A 20110-nucleotide genomic window follows, 5' to 3' on the forward strand; every position below is an offset into this window, starting at 1 on the left:
ATGAGTGGCTGTGGTATTAAAAGGATCATCTACATAGATATTTAAATCAGCAAGAATTATAATAAAAGGTCAAGTAATGAGGCAGTGAATAGATCTTAAAATCTTTAAGAAATTAGGGAAATTAGCAGTGTGCAGATGTGTACTAGATGGTACAGGCTGATGCACGGGCTTCAAAACAGTGGGTTTTTAGGGAGGAAAAAGGAATACTAACCTAAAAACACTATGAAGGAATAAGCCAGCAAGCCTCCAAGGCCAGTGCTGTAACTATGTGGAAGAGAATACAGCCACTGCTTGAGCAGACACAGTGGACACAGTAGCTTTTGGGAGGTAATCACGTTTCAGTTAGAGCAGGAAGGTATAAGTAATGTCCAGAAAAGAACGAGCTAATCATTTGACTCATTTACCAACATTATCTAAAAGGCAATGAATTAGGAATCAGGAATAAAACAGTAATAAAGACAATCTCAGCTTTCACAGAGCTGCAATTCAGGTAGGAACAAGTGTCATGTAAAAGTGATTACCTTAAAGAATATCACTAAATTTCTCTGATAAGTTAACATGTATCAAAAAAGTTTTATTTTGTGAATAACTGAATATGCATTTGATTTTCTACAAAATCTGTGCCAATTTTGAACTATGACATAACAAAGTATGTAATTATTGCAATATATCTAAACATGTTGGTGTTCATCATATGCTATAAATGAAAGCAAACTAAAAATACCTGGGCAAGTCACTCTTTAACAGTTAAAAAAAGGGGGAGGCATATGCTTTCACAGGTACATGCAGAGTTACCTGAGACAAGGCAGCATCCCGTTCTTCTATCAGTGCATTCATTTCTTCTGCAGTTATTCTCTTTTTACATTCCTTGGTCTTGTAGATTCTATCCACAATTACAGCTCCATTCTTCTGAATAGCTATCCCTGTGTCTGCATTGTTTATTCTGTTCAGTAATTCCTGTAATGTCTACCAACACCATTATATGTTAGTCAGACATGAAGTTTTAATATATTTTATTTAATATAGGGTTTTAATTAATAGGCACATGTGAATTGTAAATTGACTGAGTGAAGTTATTGAATTTTCATATTGCAGCAAAGATGTACATTATTAGTGTGTCAATTCTTCTTTTCCCCACATCTTAGTTCTTGAAACCCACTCAATTGAACTTAAGCCTCTAAGATATAAGACTGACATCAAGAAATCTCCTCAGAGAATGGCTTACCATGTCATTTTCTTCAGGGTTAATATTTTCTAGCCTAGAAAAAAGGGACACAGAAAGCCTGATCAGTAGCATTTCCTTAGTGCAGCAAAATGAGTTCGCTTTTTAAATCTTTAGAACCTCAAGTAATTTTATTCGACTAGTCTTTAGAGTCAACCATGACACTGAACATATTAAAGTGCCACCTGCCCGACTCCATCTTTCAATAATGCTCCATATCTTCTGCACTGACTTCAGACTGTTAAGTTATTAATGTTTACTGCTATATATGACTACAAGGATCAATTGTTCATATGTGCTTAGATGAAGAAAGTTCCCCAGTGATAGAGGCACTCGTTCTTATAACTATATTTATTCTTGGACCTTCAATTCTTACCCGAAACTGTATTTCCTTTTTTTTTTTTTTTTTTGGAAACAAGGCAAGTAGTTTTATTACAAAGTTTAACTATGTTCCCTCAAAAGCAATGACAAACAATTACACTAGCTGACCTGAAAAAATCTCTTGCTACTACCTATTTATTAAAACAAATATACTATCTAGAAAGGCTGACCAAAATTGGCTCACATTTTTTAGATGACCTTTTTCTCTCTCTCTTTTTTTTTTTGGTAATATAGACACAGAAAGTTAATTGATTGTTCTCACGAATGCATTGTTATTTTAATCATCATGGTGATTAATGAAATGTTTGTTGATGATGAACTGAAGAAAGATAAATAAGTCCCAAACAACATATTTTAGAAAACGTATATTAGGGCCGGTGCTGTGGCTTAACAGGCTAATCCTCCGCCTTGCGGCGCCGGCACATCGGGTTCTAGTCCCGGTCGGGGCACCGGATTCTATCCCGGTTGCCCCTCTTCCAGGCCAGCTCTCTGCTATGGCCCGGGAAGGCAGTGGAGGATGGCCCAAGTGCTAGAGCCCTGCACCCGCATGGGAGACCAGGAAAAAGCACGTGGCTCCTGGCTTTGGATCAGCGCGATGCACTGGCCGCAGCGGCCATTGGAGGGTGAACCAACGGCAAAAAGGAAGACCTTTCTCTCTGTCTCTCTCTGTCTCTATCCACTCTGCCTGTCAAAAAAAAAAAAAATATTAAAAAAAAAAAAGAAAATGTATACTAGGCAAACTTTAACCTGAATAAACTAAAAAAAAATCTGTTTTGAGTACTAATGAAATGATACAGATTCTAGAAATAATTCCAGCTTTTAAAAGTTGCACTAAAATTTAGATATCCAACGTCTGGCTTTTTTTCTCATTTCTGTGCTCCAATGATTTAACATTTACTATAAAAAAAGATACTAGGAAAAAATAATGGAAGACAGTCAAAAAATATACTACAAAATCATTACAAACTTCCCAACTGAATTAAATTGCTACATCATACATATACTAGTTTTTAGAACATAATATTTGGTGCTCAGCCCTCTGCCTCTACTGAGCCACCCGCCTGGTCTGGCCAGGTGTACTCTCTCCACTCAACCATGTAACCTCGCTCCTTCCCCCTGCCCCCACCAAGTCCGAGCGACTGGGCACTCTTTCAGTCTCAGGCCCTGTCTGGAGAGGTGCCCATCCATCCTTACGATGTCCCTACCCTAATAAACCTTGCTATTTTACCTCCCACTACTCTCTGTCTCACGCCTGCATTTTTTCTTGCATGAAGATAAGAACCCTACAATTTCTCCGGTAACATTTTGGTGACAATGAAGGGATTTTAAGAAGACATCGGAGACTAAAAGCTGTTGAACTCCAAATGGTCATCAGACAAGGCTTCCAGCCCATTCCATTGGACAACCTGAGCAGCCCTCTGGACCGAGCAGCACAGTCTTTCCAAGGCCACTGTTGCACACCATAAGACAGATAGCAAGAGGAAATACCCAAATCCCCCTCGACGCCCATATGCCAGCTTTGAAGAAGTTACAGAAAACGGATCTCCATCCATAATCCCAAAGAAGAATTTAGTGTATTGCCTCTTGAGGGGGGAATGTTAGGTAGGAAGTCAGTTATGAGCTTATGTGTGTGCGACATAAAGGCCTAAAGAGAAGACATCTATGTCCAGCATATGCTGCATCTCAAGGTCATCCCAATGGTGTTTCAGGGGCAGCCCGGTATTCACATCCTGCCCTGCCCTGCCCCCTTCCACCTGATAACCTGTCAGGTGGGGGGGTCCCCACCCCTTCTGCCTGACAAATCTTCCACAATCTCCCAGGTGCAGCCCAGCATCTGCATCTCAAACACCCTGCTCCCTTCCTCCTGTCTGATAACATTTGCATCGATAAAGTCCTTTGTTTCAGATCTTCAAGAGAAAACTCAGATAGAAGTTTTTCTATTTACATCCAAAAAGCCCTTTGTTCCAAGAGGAGCAGAGGTGGGGAAGCAAGACCCATCTCCTTAAAAACCCCCAGCCTCAACCGGACTGTGCACTCAGCCCTCTGCCTCTGCTGAGCTACCCACCTGGTCTGGCCAGGTGTACTCTCTCCACTCAACCATGTAACCTCACTCCTTCCCCCCCCCCCCCAGTCCAAGCGACTGGGCACTCTCTCAGTCTCAGGCCCTGTCTGCAGAGGTGCCTATCCGTCCTTATGGATGTCCCTACCCTAATAAACCTTGCTATTTTACCTCCCACTAAAAAAAAAAAATAATAATAATAATATTTTAACATAAAATATAAATATACATTAAAAACCCATTCTACACGTACTTAGATAGTATAAGTTAATGGAAAGGCATAGTAATTTTGAATTGCATATAACTTATGTATCTTAAACTACTAATATCCACTTGGATCCACATTTCGAGAATGGTAAGTACTCATCATTTCTTTTCTCCAAAATAAATCAACAATTTAAAATATGCTACTTATTCAACAAGAATTATACTATAAACTTATTCTACAAGAATTGTGAAAACAACCACTTATTGTTTATTCAGTTGAAAAATGCAGCAAAAACAATATAAAATTCTTACATTCATTCACGGTCATAGTGAAATTATGTGAAGTGGTTTCTGACCATCAGTTACTGATTAGCTAAATATGGCTTATAAGGAAGTCAGACATTGTGAGGAACATTTATCTTAATGCCAGTCTTTTAGATGAAATCAAAATAAGAGCTGAATATGGCAATTCCCAATAAAATCTAATTTAGGTGTTCATAAATTAGACAGACAATGACTTCATTATACCTTAGAATTTAAAATGTGAACAAATACATGATAATGAAACATTTAGATTAGTAGGTTCCTAGGAATCTTTGCAGATAAAAAATTTAGTTACAAAGGTTATAAATCTCTATTTTTAGATTCATGGAATTATAAATGACCAGGAAGAAAATAATAAAGTAGTATGTGACCTATTTTGTAATTAACAGAACAAAGTACATAGAATTTTTATATAGTTCTCATAAGTTGCCTTCAGGAATGGCAATGTCAAATAATTATAATGCTAAAGAGAAGTAGATGAATGGTTCCAATGTTTTAAATTAACACCTTTCAATAAGAAAGGGTTAATATAATCATCTACATTGTAATATTAAAATGACTGTAAAAAATTAAAATTCCTTTTAAAAATTAAAATCATATTTTCTTAACAAGAGCTATACAGTTTCTCTGGCAAACGAATTTAGCATTCAGACTTTTTTTTTATTTAAAAAATTTTTTTTTGACAGGCAGAGTGGACAGTGAGAGAGAGAGACAGAGAGAAAGGTATTCCTTTTCCATTGGTTCACCCTCCAATGGCCACCACGGCCGGCGCATTGTGCTGATCCGAAGCCAAGAGCCAGGTGCTTCTCCTGGTCTCCCAGGTGGGTGCAGGGCTCAAGCACTTGGGCCATCCTCCACTGCACTCCCGGACCATAGCAGAGAGCTGGCCTGGAAGAGGGGCAACTGGGACAGAATCCTGCACCCCGACCGGGACTAGAACCCGGTGTGCTGGCCCCACAGGCAGAGGATTAGCCTATTGAGCCATGGCGCTGGCCAGCATTCAGACTTTAAATAATTACACTGGAAATTTATATTCATTAAATAAAAGTTAAAAAAAAATAATTTGAGTACCTATCCTTAAATGTATACACTATATAGAGGTTTGTCATTTTTCTGATACTTGCATTTGAACTATGTTTTGATGAAATCACTGTGCTAGGTCTGACACACAGTGAGGAATGAGCTAACTCAATTATGTAATATTTGGATCTCAGTGTTACTTAATTATTATTCTTTATAATTGATGTAAGTATAGGGGTAAATGGCGATCTAGATAAAAATATACTGTTAATCAAAATGAAAAAAATGGTAAATTTGAGATTTGAAATTTTTTTTTTTTCCTCTCCCGCACGCCATCAGCCTACACGGTCTCCAGCCGGGATTTAAAGTGCTCGCAGTCCATTCTCAGCTGCTCTAATTCTTGCTCTTTCCTTTCCAGGTTTTTTTCCACCATCTGGAGCTTCTGGAAGCTCTCCAGGACCTCCCCGTGGAGGATGCGGGGCAGGAAGTCGCGGATCTGCATCACCTCCGTGGTCAGGCGCTCCAGGTCCTTCCTTCAGACCTTCAGGAACTCCTCCTTGGGCGCCATGCGCTGCGGGAGCGAGCAGAGCCCGCGTTACGGGGCCTCGTGCCCGGCCCCAACACCCGCAGCAGACCTGGGAGAGGCGGGCCTGCCATAGATTTGAAAATTTTTATAGACATTTGCAACTTTGAATTCAAACATGAATCTGAAAAAAAACTGATACTTAAATTTCTGTATTTGTATTTACTTAAGTCACAGGAAGTATTTGTCACAAAGCCTGATTACATATTAACTTAGTCTCAGCTACACTACAGAGAGCAGCTATCAGCACACTTTTTTAAAGGTCCGGATAGTATATATTTTAAGCTTTGCCATATGTTCTCTGTTATAGCTTCTAAATTCTGCCTGTATAGTGCAAAAGTATTCATAGACCCATTGTAAATGAACAGGTATGGTTGTGTTCCAATAGAACTTTATTTCCAAAAAGAGGGGCAGGCTGGATTTGCACTATAGCCTTTTACTTTGACCAGATCTTGGATATCAACTGGCACTTCTGAAAGTACCAATTCAATATATCTGACATAATTTTCTGAGTGGGATCATTCAATAGCTAGCTAAAAAAAAAGTGATTTTCAGAAAATTAAATTCAGACCTACAATCAATACTTCATTACTGTATTATTTAAGACAACACAAAAATTAGACAACATATCTTTAAAAAAAAAAGCTGTATGAAACAGCTATACAAGACTATCAATTCCCATATAAAATGACTTTAAGAAAGGAACTAAGTTTTACTAATAGCATTGACAATATACAATACATTACTAGTATAAGTAAAGACTTACTGGTTGATGTTACATGAAATATATATGATGAACTATAAGGTATATTTCATTACTATGAAGTATACAACTAAACAAAAGAATCAAAACCTTTTGTAAACTCTAAATTATCCCTACAGCAGTGTAACTTGACATAGTCATGATAATTAGTAAGAATTTTGCTGAAGTAAATGTCTATGGGCTCAAGTTTCAATTGATTTCCTATACCATGCAAATTCTGACTGACAACCTTGCACTCTAAGAGAAAAGGCCCATGCATGAAATGTCACATTTCTTGATTTATCCCTAAATTAGTCAATACAACCTTTGTGCTTTCTGAAACTCACCTTGTTCAATGGTAAGAAGCAAAATATTGACCTCAACTGATAAAAAAAGAACTAGTAACAAGCTAATCCGAAAAATTCCAATTTATTTTCATTCTCTAACTCATTTTAATTCAATGCCACATTTATTAGATTAAAAATATCAATAACAAAAATTGAAATGATACTATCTCAAAAGCTGGAATACACATATGCAAATAAGAGTCAAGAAAAAATGCCTTGAAGATTCAAGAGGTAGGACAAGGCAGAGAAGCAGCAGAGAAAGATAAGACAACTATTGTAGTAGAGTGGCACAAATTCTATCAGAGGCAAAGGAGATGAGAAAAAAAAGAAATAAGGAATTTGAAGTGTATAGAAGGAAAGAAATTAAATGACGTGTAAAATAATGTACATAATTTTATTGTATACTAAATGCCTCCAAATATACCTTTCAGTCAAGTAAAAATTTGTCTCATTGAGGATTTAGTCTATAATGCACTTTTTAAAAATATTTATGTATTTATATGAAAGGCAGAATTAAACACAGGCAGAGGCAGAGACAGAGAAAAAAAGGTCTTCAATCTGCTGGTTCACTCCCCAAATGGCCATCATGCCTAGAGCTGCGCCGATCCGAAGCCAGGAGCCAGGAGTTTGTTCCAGGTCTCCCATGTGGGTACATGGGCCCAAGAGCTTGGGCCATCTTCCGCTGTTTTCCCAGACCACAGCAGAGAGCTGGAACGGAAGTAGAGCAGCCAGGACTCAAATCAGCACCCATATGGGATTGCAGCACTGCAGGCACCACCCCTTATAATGAACTCTTAAAGGTTCCGAATCTACTCAAATGATGAGAAAGGAATCTCCACAGGAACCATCTGAATCTATGCTGAAAGGGTACTCCTTCTTACTGTTCTTGATTGGCATGTATGGCCTGTCCTGAGTCCCCTCCCTCGCCAGAACCCCTAGTAGAAGACTTCTAACAAACTTTTTCTATGAACCAATATTCTTATCAATTAACATTGCTTTAACTATTATATAATTTAGTTACTGTTACTAACTAAATGAGAAGAAAAGAACCATAATGCTATGCCCCCAGAAAATAGCACTGTAGCTCACACCGAGTATATACTCAGTACTTACTGAATTATTCATTAACAAAAGGCTTGAGATTGAAAGTTTTCCTATTCTGATTCCTATTCCTTCCTTTCCAATACTACAAAGAACAAGTGAAAATAACTCTTCAAGGAATACAAATTTCAATATACACTAATAAAATTGAAAACAAATGTGTAAAAATTCAAGCAAATATGAAATGGAGGGTTATAGAGATATTGAAATAAATCGGCTGGGAAAAAAAGAATGAATAAAACTAAAGATCAATTAAGGGCTACCACTGTGGTATAGTAGGTTAAGCCTCTGCCTGCATTATGTCCTCGCTTCTCCACTTCCAATTCAGCTCTATGATGGCCTGGGAAAGCAGCAGCAAATGACCCACAAGAATGGGAGACTGGGAAGAAGCTCCTGGCTCTTGGCTTTGGATTGGCCCAGCTCCAACCGTTGTGGCCATTTGGGGAGTGAACCAGTGAATGGAAGAACTTTCCTTCTGCCTCGCAAATAAAAAAAAAATTTTTAAATATCAATTTAAAAAGGGGTCCTGAGGAAGAAGTTTTGGCTTACATATGCGGGCAGATGGTTAGTACTGACCGGAATAAGGAAACAAGAAGGAAAATTTGAAATTAACAAATTTCATTTTGGATATCTGAATCTGAGTTGCCTGGGTAGAATTAAGGCAGATAACATACAATTGATTGTCTTTAAGTCTTTGCCCAAATAGTGAAATGCTCTAAGCTCTTTCATCTATAAAGCCACCAACCTCAAGAACTGTGACACTGAATGAAAACCCGAATTGTTATCTTTTGGAGGAAAATTTGATTTCTTTGAAGATCAAAATCTATATAGAAGTAAATATCATCAATACAATTAGCAATCTAGGTAATAAAATTTATAGACATAAATTTCATGTATATATAGCACTTTTCAGTAGATGGAAACTTGAACGTAAGCTTACTTGTAAGACCTCAAAGAAAGCATCAAAGGTTTTAATAGATACATTACTGAAAAATGGGGGGGGGAACATTTATTTTTAAAAGTATGTATATAAACATTTGATTCTTGTGTTTGTGAGGATGCAGAGCAATGGGAAATTTGATTAATTGGTGGTTGGAATTCAAAATGGTACAGTCATCTGGTGTGTGTTTAGTAGTTTCTGATAAAGTCACAATGGATTTAACATATGATCCAAGAATAGTACTACCGTTAGAGTAGTTGAGTACTACTCAAATGATTTGAAAGCAGACCAAACAACAGTAACAACAAAATAATTCAAGCTTATGGCAACATTATTCAAAATCACCCAAGCTGGAAGCAACTGTATATAATATCTTTTATTTAGGAGAATGGATAAACAAACTGTGGCATATTGATTTCAATAAGAAAAAAGAATAATGTACTAATTAGAGTATCAACGTGTGGGTTTAGTGAAAGAAGTTAGACAAAAAGCTGCATAGTATAATATTCCATTTATGTGACATTATATAAAAGGCAGAAAATTGGTCAGAGGTACAAGTTTAGGGATGGAGAATATCAACTATTTAACTAGAAGAAACAGAGTTTTTTTAAGTGGCAGAACTAGTCTGAATACACATTTGGACACACAACACCATGCATTTGCCAAAACCCACAGGAACTTTACAGCACACAGTGACCCTCAATGTATAAAATAAAAGAATCAACCAGTAATTCAACAGAACCTGGAATAGAAATGTAGACTCTGGTTTAAAAAATGTCTACCTGCAGTACAAAAACATGGCTTAGCCTCATTTCAAGAGGTAGGAGGATAAGGGAGTTAAACTACAAGTTACTTTGGAAAATGGCCTATTGACTGGAAGCTGTAAGAATAAAGACTAAAGGAACTGTATCAGTAAAGTTGTTTCTCATAGAAATAAAGGGCTAATGATTCTGAAGGACATGTAATGCATACTGGGGTTGAACAAGTACGTAAATGGATGCTGTGTGGTAGGAGCCAGGGTTCTCACTGTTGGGAAAGGCAAATTACATATGAGTAAGGGCGAGGTTAAAATGAACTCTGTAGTAATTAATTAGAATTGAGGACATCACTAGTCCAAGTGATCAATTTCAGTTCACAATTGATCACACTGATAGGTCTAAGAGTCAAAAGGATCACACAAACAAGATTAGTGTCTGCCAGTACTAACTGATAGAATAAAAAAAGGGAGAGAACAATCTAACATGGGAAGCAGGATACACAGCAGACTCATAGAATGGCAGATGTCCTAAACAACACTCTGGCCTCAGAATCAGCCCTTAAGGCATTCAGATCTGGCTGAAGAGCCCATGAGAGTATTGTAGGCATGGAAAGCCAAGACACCTTGGGGAAAAAAAAAAGAGAAGAAGAAGAAGACCTAAATGAAAGATCTCGTGAGTGAGATCCCAGTGGAAAGAATGGGGCCATCAAAGAAGGAGGTGCCTTTCTCTGAAGGGAGGAGAGAACTTCCACTTTGACTATGACCCTATTGGAATAAGATCAAAGTCGGTGAACTCTAAAGGCTTCCATAGCCTTGGCAACTCATGACTAGAGCCTAGGGAGATAACTGACGCCATAAACTAGAGTGTCAAATTGTTAAATCAACAATAGGAGTCACTGTGTACTTATATCTCATATGGGATCTGTCCTTAATGTGTTGTCTAATGTGAAGTGATGCTATAACTAGTACTAAAACAGTATTTTTACACTTTGTGTTTCTGTGTGGGTGCAAACTGATGAAATCTTTACTTAGTATATACTGAATCAATCTTCTGTATATAAAGATAATTGAAAATGAAAAAAAAACCCTGGTGTTAAATTGGAAATGGCATAGAAAAATAATTAATTTTTTAAAATATATCATGTAGGATCTCTGTCTTTAATGTGCTGTACACTGTTATTTAATGTTATAACTAGTACTCCAACAGTATTTTTCACTTTGTGTTGCTATGCGGGTGCAAACTGTTGAAATCTTTACTTAATATATACTAAACTGATCTTCTGTATATAAAGAGAATTGAAAATGAATCTTGATGTGAATGGAAGGGGAGAGGGAGCGGGAAAGGGGAGGGTTGCGGGTGGGAGGGAAATTAAGGGGGGGGAGCCATTGTAATCCATAAGCTGTATTTGGAAATTTATATTCATTAAATAAAAGTTAAAAAAAATTTTTTTACAGCAAAAAAAAAAAAGAATTGAGGACATCAGTAAGAACTCATGTTTAGTTCAATACAAATACAGATGAATTGATAAGCAAACAGAGATGTGTGTGCACATGAGATAGGGGATGCAAGCATAAATTTCCTACTCTGTTGGGAAGATCTAGAGTAACATTTTTGAATATGTAACTACCATATAATGTATGAATTTTACAAATGCTCCCAATATCATGTAATTTTAAAAGTGTACATACGCTTTTAGAGACATTTCCATGTGCTGGGCTCGCGCAATTGCTTCATCTCTCTCCTTATTGGCTAACAGTAGTCTTGACATAATAGCTTCATCACGTTCCCTCTGTGCAAAATACACTTCTTCAACGAGAGCTATCAAAATATGTAACCCACAGAAAAAAAAAGAAAAACACATACATTCAGTAAAAATAATTTCATTATTTTAAAAATCTTTATTCAATTGAATTAATATCAATTGATTGAAAAAACATTGTTATAGTAGTTAAAATTGCAAAATTAAGATGCCATTTCATTCCCACAATAAAAGGAAAAGTTAAAAGGTCCAAAATTACCAATGACATGAAATTAAGAAAACTCTCAAAGATATTGCAAATAGGTGTGTATATATATATATATATATATATATATATTGACAGGCAGAGTGGACAGTGAGAGAGAGAGAGACAGAGAGAAAGGTCTTCCTTTGCCGTTGGTTCACCCTCCAATGGCCGCCGCGGCCGGCACGCTGCGGCCGGCGTACCGCACTGATCCGATGGTAGGAGCCCTGGTTTCCCATGGGGTGCAGGGCCCAAGCACTTGGGCCATCCTCCACTGCACTCCCTGGCCACAGCAGAGAGCTGGACTGGAAGAGGAGCAACTGGGACAGAATCCGGCGCCCTGAGCAGGACTAGAACCTGGTGTGCCGGCGCCGCTAGGCGGAGGATTAGCCTGTTGAGCCACGGCGCCGGCTAGGTATATATATTTTTACAAGTAACTGAAGAGCAATTCAATAAGATTTATTGAACTTCAAGATGTGCCTAAGTTATAACCTAGCAAATCTTCTTTTTTATGCAGCCTAGAGAAATCTTACACAAGTGTAAACAGAAATATGTATAAAAATACTATTACAGCATTGCTTACAATAGCAAAATCTTAGAAATAATACAATACCAATCCACACGATGAGCAGCAATAAATAATTTACTCTACATTCAGAATGGAATACTACCCAGAATTTAAAATAATTAACTATAAACACATGGGCAAATGCCCAAAACAAAAAGTTGGCTAAAGCAGCAAGCTGCAACATAAATCACTTCTACCTACCATCTATGAATAAGTTAGTAAAGATAATGAAGAGACCACAGAAATAATAACCACCACATTTAAGATAGTACTAATATCAGTGGCAAGGAGAGAGGAAGAAAGGAAATGGATTACAGAAGAACACAAAGGGGCAAAGTGGGCTAATTCAGCACTACACATCTGCATAGAGCAAGCAGCACCATCAAGACAGACTGTAATACAAATGGCATCAACCAGATTTATGCAACATTATATGGGGGGCTTTGCTGTTATCTGAAATTATTATTTCTTAAGCATAATTTTTACTGTTTGTATACTTGATATCTTATGTTATTTGAAAAGTATCACTTGAATGTTGGACAAAAAGAGACTCAAAGACCAGAATCAATAAATCAAATTTTATTTACATTGTCAAACCACAAAATAAGCATGAAATACATTTGAAATATTCTTCTGCTTATGGAAACATTAGGTTCATGCCTAAGGCTTGGTATAGATTAATACATAATTAGTTAATATAGCTATTATTGTACTACTTAAATTATAAATGGTAAAAGAAAACAAAACCTGACACTAAACCAACTACATGTTTTCCATAATAGGGCATAAAAAAGAAAAAAATGTATAATGAAATGGTAAAAAGCAATGCATTCTTTTTAAGTACACATTGCAAATTAAGCAAAATACATCAAACCTTGGATCGCAAATTAAACATTAGGGTGGGCATTTGGTACTGAAGTTAAAATCCAGCTTGGGCAGGGGAGGGTGGGGCTGGCATTGTGGCAAAGTAGGTTAAACATGCCTGTATTGCCAAATCTCATACTGGTGCCAATTCGAGTTCTGGCTAGATGCACTTTGTATCCAGCTCCCTGCTAATGTACTGAGGAAAGCAGCAGAGAATGGCCCAAGCTATTTGGGGACTGAATCAATGGAAGAAAGTGCTCTCTCGCGTGCGCTATTTCTCTCTCTCTCTCTCTCTCTCTCTCTCTCTCTCTCTCTTCTCTGTAACTCTGCCTTTCAAATAAATAAATCTTCAAAAACAAAAAAGATACAAATTGGGAAGCTCAAATCCTATATTTGAGTGTCTGGATTCAAGTCTTGGCTGCATTTGAGATTCCAGCTTACTGCTAATGCATGCCATGGGAAGCAAAGATGACAGCTAAAGTAATCAGGTACCTGTCACCAAAGAGGAAATACAGACTGAGTTTCAGCCTCCTGGGTTCAGCCAAGCCCAACCTTGGCTGTTGTTGACAATGGGGAGTGTACAATTGTATACAATATATCTCGGTCTCTCTGTCCTCCACATAATGAAAATTTTAAAAATAATTAAATCTCAAAAATTTAGAAGAATTGAAATCATACCTAGAGAGTTTTTTGATAATATTGGAATTAAAATAGAAAATAAATTTATAAAAAATAAACCACTAGGGCTGCTGCTGTAGTGTAGAAGGTTAAGCCTCCACTTGTGGTGTTGGCATCCCATATAGGCACAGGTTCAAGTCCCAGCTGCTTCACCTCTGATCCAGCTCTCTGCTAATGGCCTGGGAAAGCAGTGGAAGACAGCTCAAGTGCTTGGGTCCCTGAACCCATGTGGAAGACCCAAAGAAGCTCCTTGCTCCTGGCTTCAGATCAGCCTAGCTCTGGCTATTGCAGCCATTTGGGGAGTGAACCAGCAGATGGAAGACCTCTCTCTGTGTCTCTACTTCTGTCTATAACTCTGCCTCTCAAATAAACAAATAAATCTTTTAAAAAAATAAGTAAACCACCAAATACTTGTTTATTAAGTGATGCATTTCTGACTAATCCATGGATCAATGCCAGAGTCTCAGGAGAAATTAGAAGACATTGTAAAGAAAAATGAAAATGCAATATAAAAAGATCTGTGTGATGTAGCTAAAAAAATGTCTAGAGAGTAACGTATAATATTAAATGAATTCATTGGAAAGAAGCTCTCAAATAATTTTACACCTCAAGAAACTAGAAAAGATGTAAACCAATCCAAAGCATCCAGAAGGAAGAAAATAATAAAGAAACAGAAATCAACAAAAATTGAAACAAAAGCCGGCGCCGCAGCTCACTAGGCTAATCCTCCGCCTTGCGGCGCCGGCACACCAGGTTCTAGTCCCGGTCGGGGCACCGATCCTGTCCCGGTTGCCCCTCTTCCAGGCTAGCTCTCTGCTGTGGCCAGGGAGTGCAGTGGAGGATGGCCCAAGTGCTTGGGCCCTGCACCCCATGGGAGACCAGGAGAAGCACCTGGCTCCTGCCATCGGATCAGCGCGGTGCGCCGTCCACAGTGCGCTACTGGGGTGGCCATTGGAGGGTGAACCAATGGCAAAAAGGAAGACCTTTCTCTCTGTCTCTCTCTCACTGTCCACTCTGCCTGTCAAAAAAATAAATAAATAAATATTTATTTATTTAAATATATTTATTTAATAAAATAATAAAAATAAAAATATTTATTTATTTAAAAAAATTGAAACAAAAAATTACAGGAAATCAATGACATAAAAATCTAACTTTGAAATCAATGAACTTAATAAACTTCTAGTCAGACTTATCAGGAACAAATGAAGACAGAAATATATGCATATCAATAATGAATGAGGTGACACAGTCACAGATCTTCTAGATACTACAAACAGAATACTATGAATGTTATATTCATAAAATCATCAACATATATTTGAAAAAGCACTTAACAGATGTCAGTTACCAAAGCTCACTGAAGTTGTTAGAATTTATGTTAGAATTTATATCTGAAAAGATTATATGGTTTTCCTCTTCTTGGTTTGTAAATGTGTTAATTTTGATGGATTTCTGAATGGGAAACAACTTGCATTACACAAAATGAATCACAGATATAATGCAAAACCAAAAACTACAAAACTTCTGGAAGAAAACACAAGAGAACACACCTGTGATTTCAGGTCAACAAAGATTTCTTAACTATAATAGCTGAGAATGATTTATTTTTAAAAAAAATGATAAATTGAATTCAGATTTAATTCAAGTCAAAATGTCTGGACTTCTAAAATTCAGTGATAAGAAAATGAAAAGACAAGCCAAAAATTGGAAAAATGCAACTGTAAATATACATATAATAAAGGATTGCATCAAGACCATACTTTTTAAAAATACTTAGTTGAGGGTCCAGCATTGTGGTGTAGTGGGTAAAGCCATATGGGTGCTGGTTTGATTAACAGGTGCTGTACTTCCAAGTGAACGCCCAGTTTATAGCCTGAGAAGTTCTTGGGCCCCCTGCCACTCCCATGGGAGACCTGTAAGAAGACCAGCCCTAGCCACTGTGGCCATTTGGGAAGTGAACCAGCAGATGGAAGATCTCTCTTTCTCTCATTTTTTCTCTGTAATTCATTCAAATAAGTAGATAAATCTCTTTAAAAAATGTTTATTTGAAAGGCAGAAAGATAGAAATAGAGAGAGAGATCTGGTTCACTCCCCAAATGCTAACCATAGCCATGGTTGGGCCTGACCAAGACTGGGAGAGAGGAACTCAATTTGGATTTCCTACATGGGTGGCAGGTACCTAACTAATTGAGCCATCACCTGCTGCCTTCCAGGGTGTACATTATCAGAAGCTGAAATGCAGAGTAGAGCTGGGACATGAACCTAGAGGTTGCAATAAAGAATGTGCATATGACAAGTGGTAACTTTACCACTGCACCAAACACCCACCGCAGGAGCCTAAGGACTTGAGCCATCTTCTACTGCTTTCCCAGGCTGCAGCAGAGAGCTAGATGGGAAGTGGATCAGCTTGGTCTCGAACCGGCAGCCATATAGGATGCTGGTGCTTCAGGCCGGGGCGTTAACCCACTGAGCCACAGCACCGCCAGCCATTGTCTCTTTTTAAAAAGCATTATCATTAATGCTATGTGACTATCTATGGAATATGATTCTGCTACCATATGGCAATTCATTACTCTGTATATAAATAAATTTGTGTCCAGAATGTAGCACATAAAAATTAATTTTACTTTCCCTTTTTAATTGCATATAATCTCCTTCCAGGAAAGACAACCATAACAGCCTAGAAAAAATTAACATGAATAGGGCAGCATTGCGGCACAGCAAGTTAAGCCACCACCTGACAGGAATCCCTTATTAGTGGTTGGGGTCTTGGTTGCTCTGCTTCCAGTCCAGCTCCTCATAATGTGCCTGGGAGAACAGCAGAAGATGGCCCAAGTACTGGGGCCCCTGCAACCTACAAAAGAGAGTGGGATGGAGTTCCTGGCTACTGGCTTCAGCCTGTCCTAGTCCTGGCCATTACGGCCATTTTGGAGAGTGACCCAGCAGATAAGTTCTGACTACATAGTTCTCTGACTCATCCTCTCTGTCACTCTACCATTCAAGTAAATTTTTAAAATCTTAAAAAGAAAAAAAAAACATGATAAATCATCTATGATATGAAAAGCAGGAATGGTATAAGAGAGGATAACAGGCTTGATTCAGATCCAAGATACTAAGCTTCAGCAATTTTTTAAATTATGCTAGTAGCAGTCCAGGCATATAAAATAAATATATTACCACTATTTAGGGTCGTTAAGAAAAATCAGGGCCCGCGCTGTGGCACAGAGGGTTAACACCCTCTGAAGCACCTGCATCCCATATGGGTGCTGGTTTGAGACCCAGCTGCTCCACATCCCATCCAGCTCTCTGCTATGGCCTGGGAAAGCAGTAGAAGATAACCCAAGTCCTTGGGATCCTGCACCCTTGTGGGAGACCCAGAAGAAGCTCCTGGCTCCTGGCTTTGGATCAGCACAGCTCTGGCCATTGCGGCCAATTGGGGAGTGAACCAGCGGATGGAAGATTTCTCTCTCTCTCTCTCCCTCTCCCTCTCCCTCTCCTCCTCTCTCTGTGTAACTCTTTCAAATAAATAAATAAAATTTAAAAAAAAAAAGAAAAAGAAAAATCAAATTGGGCAACACATGAAAGCTCTTAAATAAATAAAGTGGATCCTTAACAAACTGTAGTTCCATTCTAACAGTAGTGGCACCATACTCAACCTACAGACTTGCAATCTAACTTGAATTCTTGGACATATTGATAAAATCATTTTGATTAACTCAGCCCATGTATATAAAAATCCAATTCAAAAAATTCTTCCCTTTTGGACTTTTTCTTTTCTCTTTTCTTTCTTTTTTTCAAGATTTGTTTATTGGCTGGTGCTACGGCTCAATAGGCTAATCCTCCACCTTGCGGCGCCAGCACACCGAGTCCTAGTCCCAGTCGGGGCACCGGATTCTGTCCCGGTTGCCCCTCTTCCAGGCCAGCTCTCTGCTGTGGCCAGGGAGTGCAGTGGGGATGGCCCAAGTGCTTGGGCCCTGCACCCACCTGGGAGACCAGGAGAAGCACCTGGCTCCCGGCTTTGGATCAGTGCGGTGCGCCAGCTGCAGCAGCCATTGGAGGGTGAACCAACGGCAAAGGAAGACCTTTCTCTCTGTCTGTCTGTCTCTCTCTCTCTCTCTCACTGTTTACTCTGCCTGTCAAAAAAAGATTTATTTATTTACTTGCAAGGGGGAGAGAGAGAGAGAGAGAGAGAGAGAGAGAGAGAGAGGTCTTCCATCCGCCTGTTCACTCCTGCTGGTTCACTCCCTAAATGGCCACAATGACTGGAGCTGAGATGGTGCGAAGCGAGGAGCGAGGAGCCAGGAGCTTCTTCCAGGTCCCCACGCGGGTACAGGGGCCCAAACACTTGGACCATCTTCTACTGCTTTTTCAGGCCATCAGCAGGGAAATGGATCAGACATGGAGCAGCCAGGATTTGAACTGGAGTCCATACGGGATGTCAGTGCTTTACACACTATGTTACAGTGCTGGCCCCCAAATATTTTTACATTAAAAAAAGCTTCCAATTTGTAGGTCAAACAGGATGGACAAAATAATGCTAAATTGTAATATAAATGCAGATTATCACATAATGTGTATAACTAATGATTACATATATGAGATATATGAAAAGGATTTTATATTCCCCTAAGTATTTTGGCATATCGAATACTTAAAATACTAATTCCTAAACTTTACAGAGACGATGGGAAGTATGTTGGCATTAAAGTATGTACAGATTTTTATAAAGTGAAATGTACTCTTAGTTGTATTTCACTAGACACACTACCTTCTGCTGAAAGTGGTAAAGCAAGCAATATCAATGGCTTTATTAAGTCTAATTGTCTCTATGCTTAAGGTAAATACTTTACACATACGGTTTATTTGTTCTTGTGTGATCAAGAGAAAACAGTTTTCCTTTATCATGTTTTTGCAAATCCAGAGATGAATATTTATATTCAAAAGAGAACATAAAACAAAGAGATCATCATTATTTAAGTTTTCTAAGATTAATTTTAGTGTAAGAAAAGATGCATATGGATATACAGAGAAAACTTAGTTCAGAAATTTACAAATGAAAGTTTTTCAATATTAAGATATTATTGCATAATTATTTTTAACATCTACTAGGTTATATGTGAAATTTGTTGGTTATAAAAACCTGATTCTTTCTAGAATTCAGTCCTTTTAAAGGATCAATATGCAACTCTCAAACATTTTTAGTAAAGAAAACTTAATTGTAAACACTGAGCTTTTCCAAGGTAGATGACTATTACAAAGTTCACTAGAAAATCAATATAGCATTTTAGTTGGAATTTGCTCATTAAACACCCACAGCTCTAATGCAAATTATGATGGAATGAATAAAGCAAATACGCATGCTTCTTTCTTTTTATTAAATGTAAAATCTACTGTTAATTGCATCTCGTATGTCATACAAACTTTTCTCCTTAACTATTAAATAGAAGCTTTAACAAAAGTCATTAGAGATTCACTTTCTTTGACTTGAATAAATTTCAATATTTGTTCAGTAAAGGTTCACAGCAGTTAAATTACATTAACAAATATTATTAGCTACTATGTAAGCCAACCAAGTAAAATACTTATATTGTAGGTAAAACAAATCATTGGGTGTTTACAATAATATTTGGATATCTCCATTTTTAAACATGGTTATCAAATATCCTATAATTCTTAGTCAAATGAGAAAGATTCAGAGAGGATCACCCACAAACCCCCACCAAATACTCAAATTTGTTTAGTAAGCTAATTGTTTTCTAATATGAGCAAGAGTAAATATGAAGAAGCTGAACCATACCAAGCATGAGTTTATTGAGTCAAGGCAGAGTACATATTTTCTTAGTAGAACCCAAGTCTATTGACAGACCCATATTCTACACATTTCAAACTACTTTTAAAATACAGTTGGAGTGAGACAGTATATTGGAAAACATTCTAGTTTAAACATTGGATCATGATTCTCTAAATAACATAATTTGGAGGATAGATATTTCTTAGGAAAAAGAATCTGTTTGTTAACATCCTGTGGTACTTATGTAAATATAAATGTGTGAACTGAAGAGAGGGGAAAAAAATCAATTTGAATTTTAAATATATCAAATAATCACTGAATATAATTCATGTTCCAAAATTCTAAGTACCAAATATAGTCAATAGTCTCATAAAGGACAATCCTTTTCTAAATATGGAAGAATCTGAAATTCTATAAATATCTAAGATTAAAGCTTTACTTGAGGAGTAACACTTTTTTTCTGAGAGTTATAATGTCAAATGGATCCCTTGCAAATATAATAATAATAATTAGTGTTTT

The 20110-nt window shown here is 37.6% G+C and overlaps 1 protein-coding gene across 4 annotated transcripts in view; it reads right to left on the reverse strand.

The window, feature by feature from the left end:
* The window catches only part of MIPOL1 (mirror-image polydactyly 1), a 327843-nt gene that overhangs the window by 223287 nt on the left and 84446 nt on the right, over positions 1–20110 (reverse strand). For all 4 annotated transcript variants that reach the window (XM_062205244.1, XM_062205245.1, XM_062205247.1 and 1 more), the window contains 3 exons: positions 11373–11502; positions 1226–1259; positions 796–966 (listed from right to left, as the gene is read on the reverse strand). In XM_062205244.1, coding sequence (XP_062061228.1) covers positions 796–966; positions 1226–1259; positions 11373–11502 — 335 coding nt within the window. The remainder of the gene's footprint in view (positions 1–795; positions 967–1225; positions 1260–11372; positions 11503–20110) is intronic.

Source organism: Lepus europaeus, chromosome 11, assembly GCF_033115175.1.
Source record: "Lepus europaeus isolate LE1 chromosome 11, mLepTim1.pri, whole genome shotgun sequence".
NCBI classification, from domain to species: Eukaryota; Metazoa; Chordata; class Mammalia; order Lagomorpha; family Leporidae; genus Lepus; species Lepus europaeus.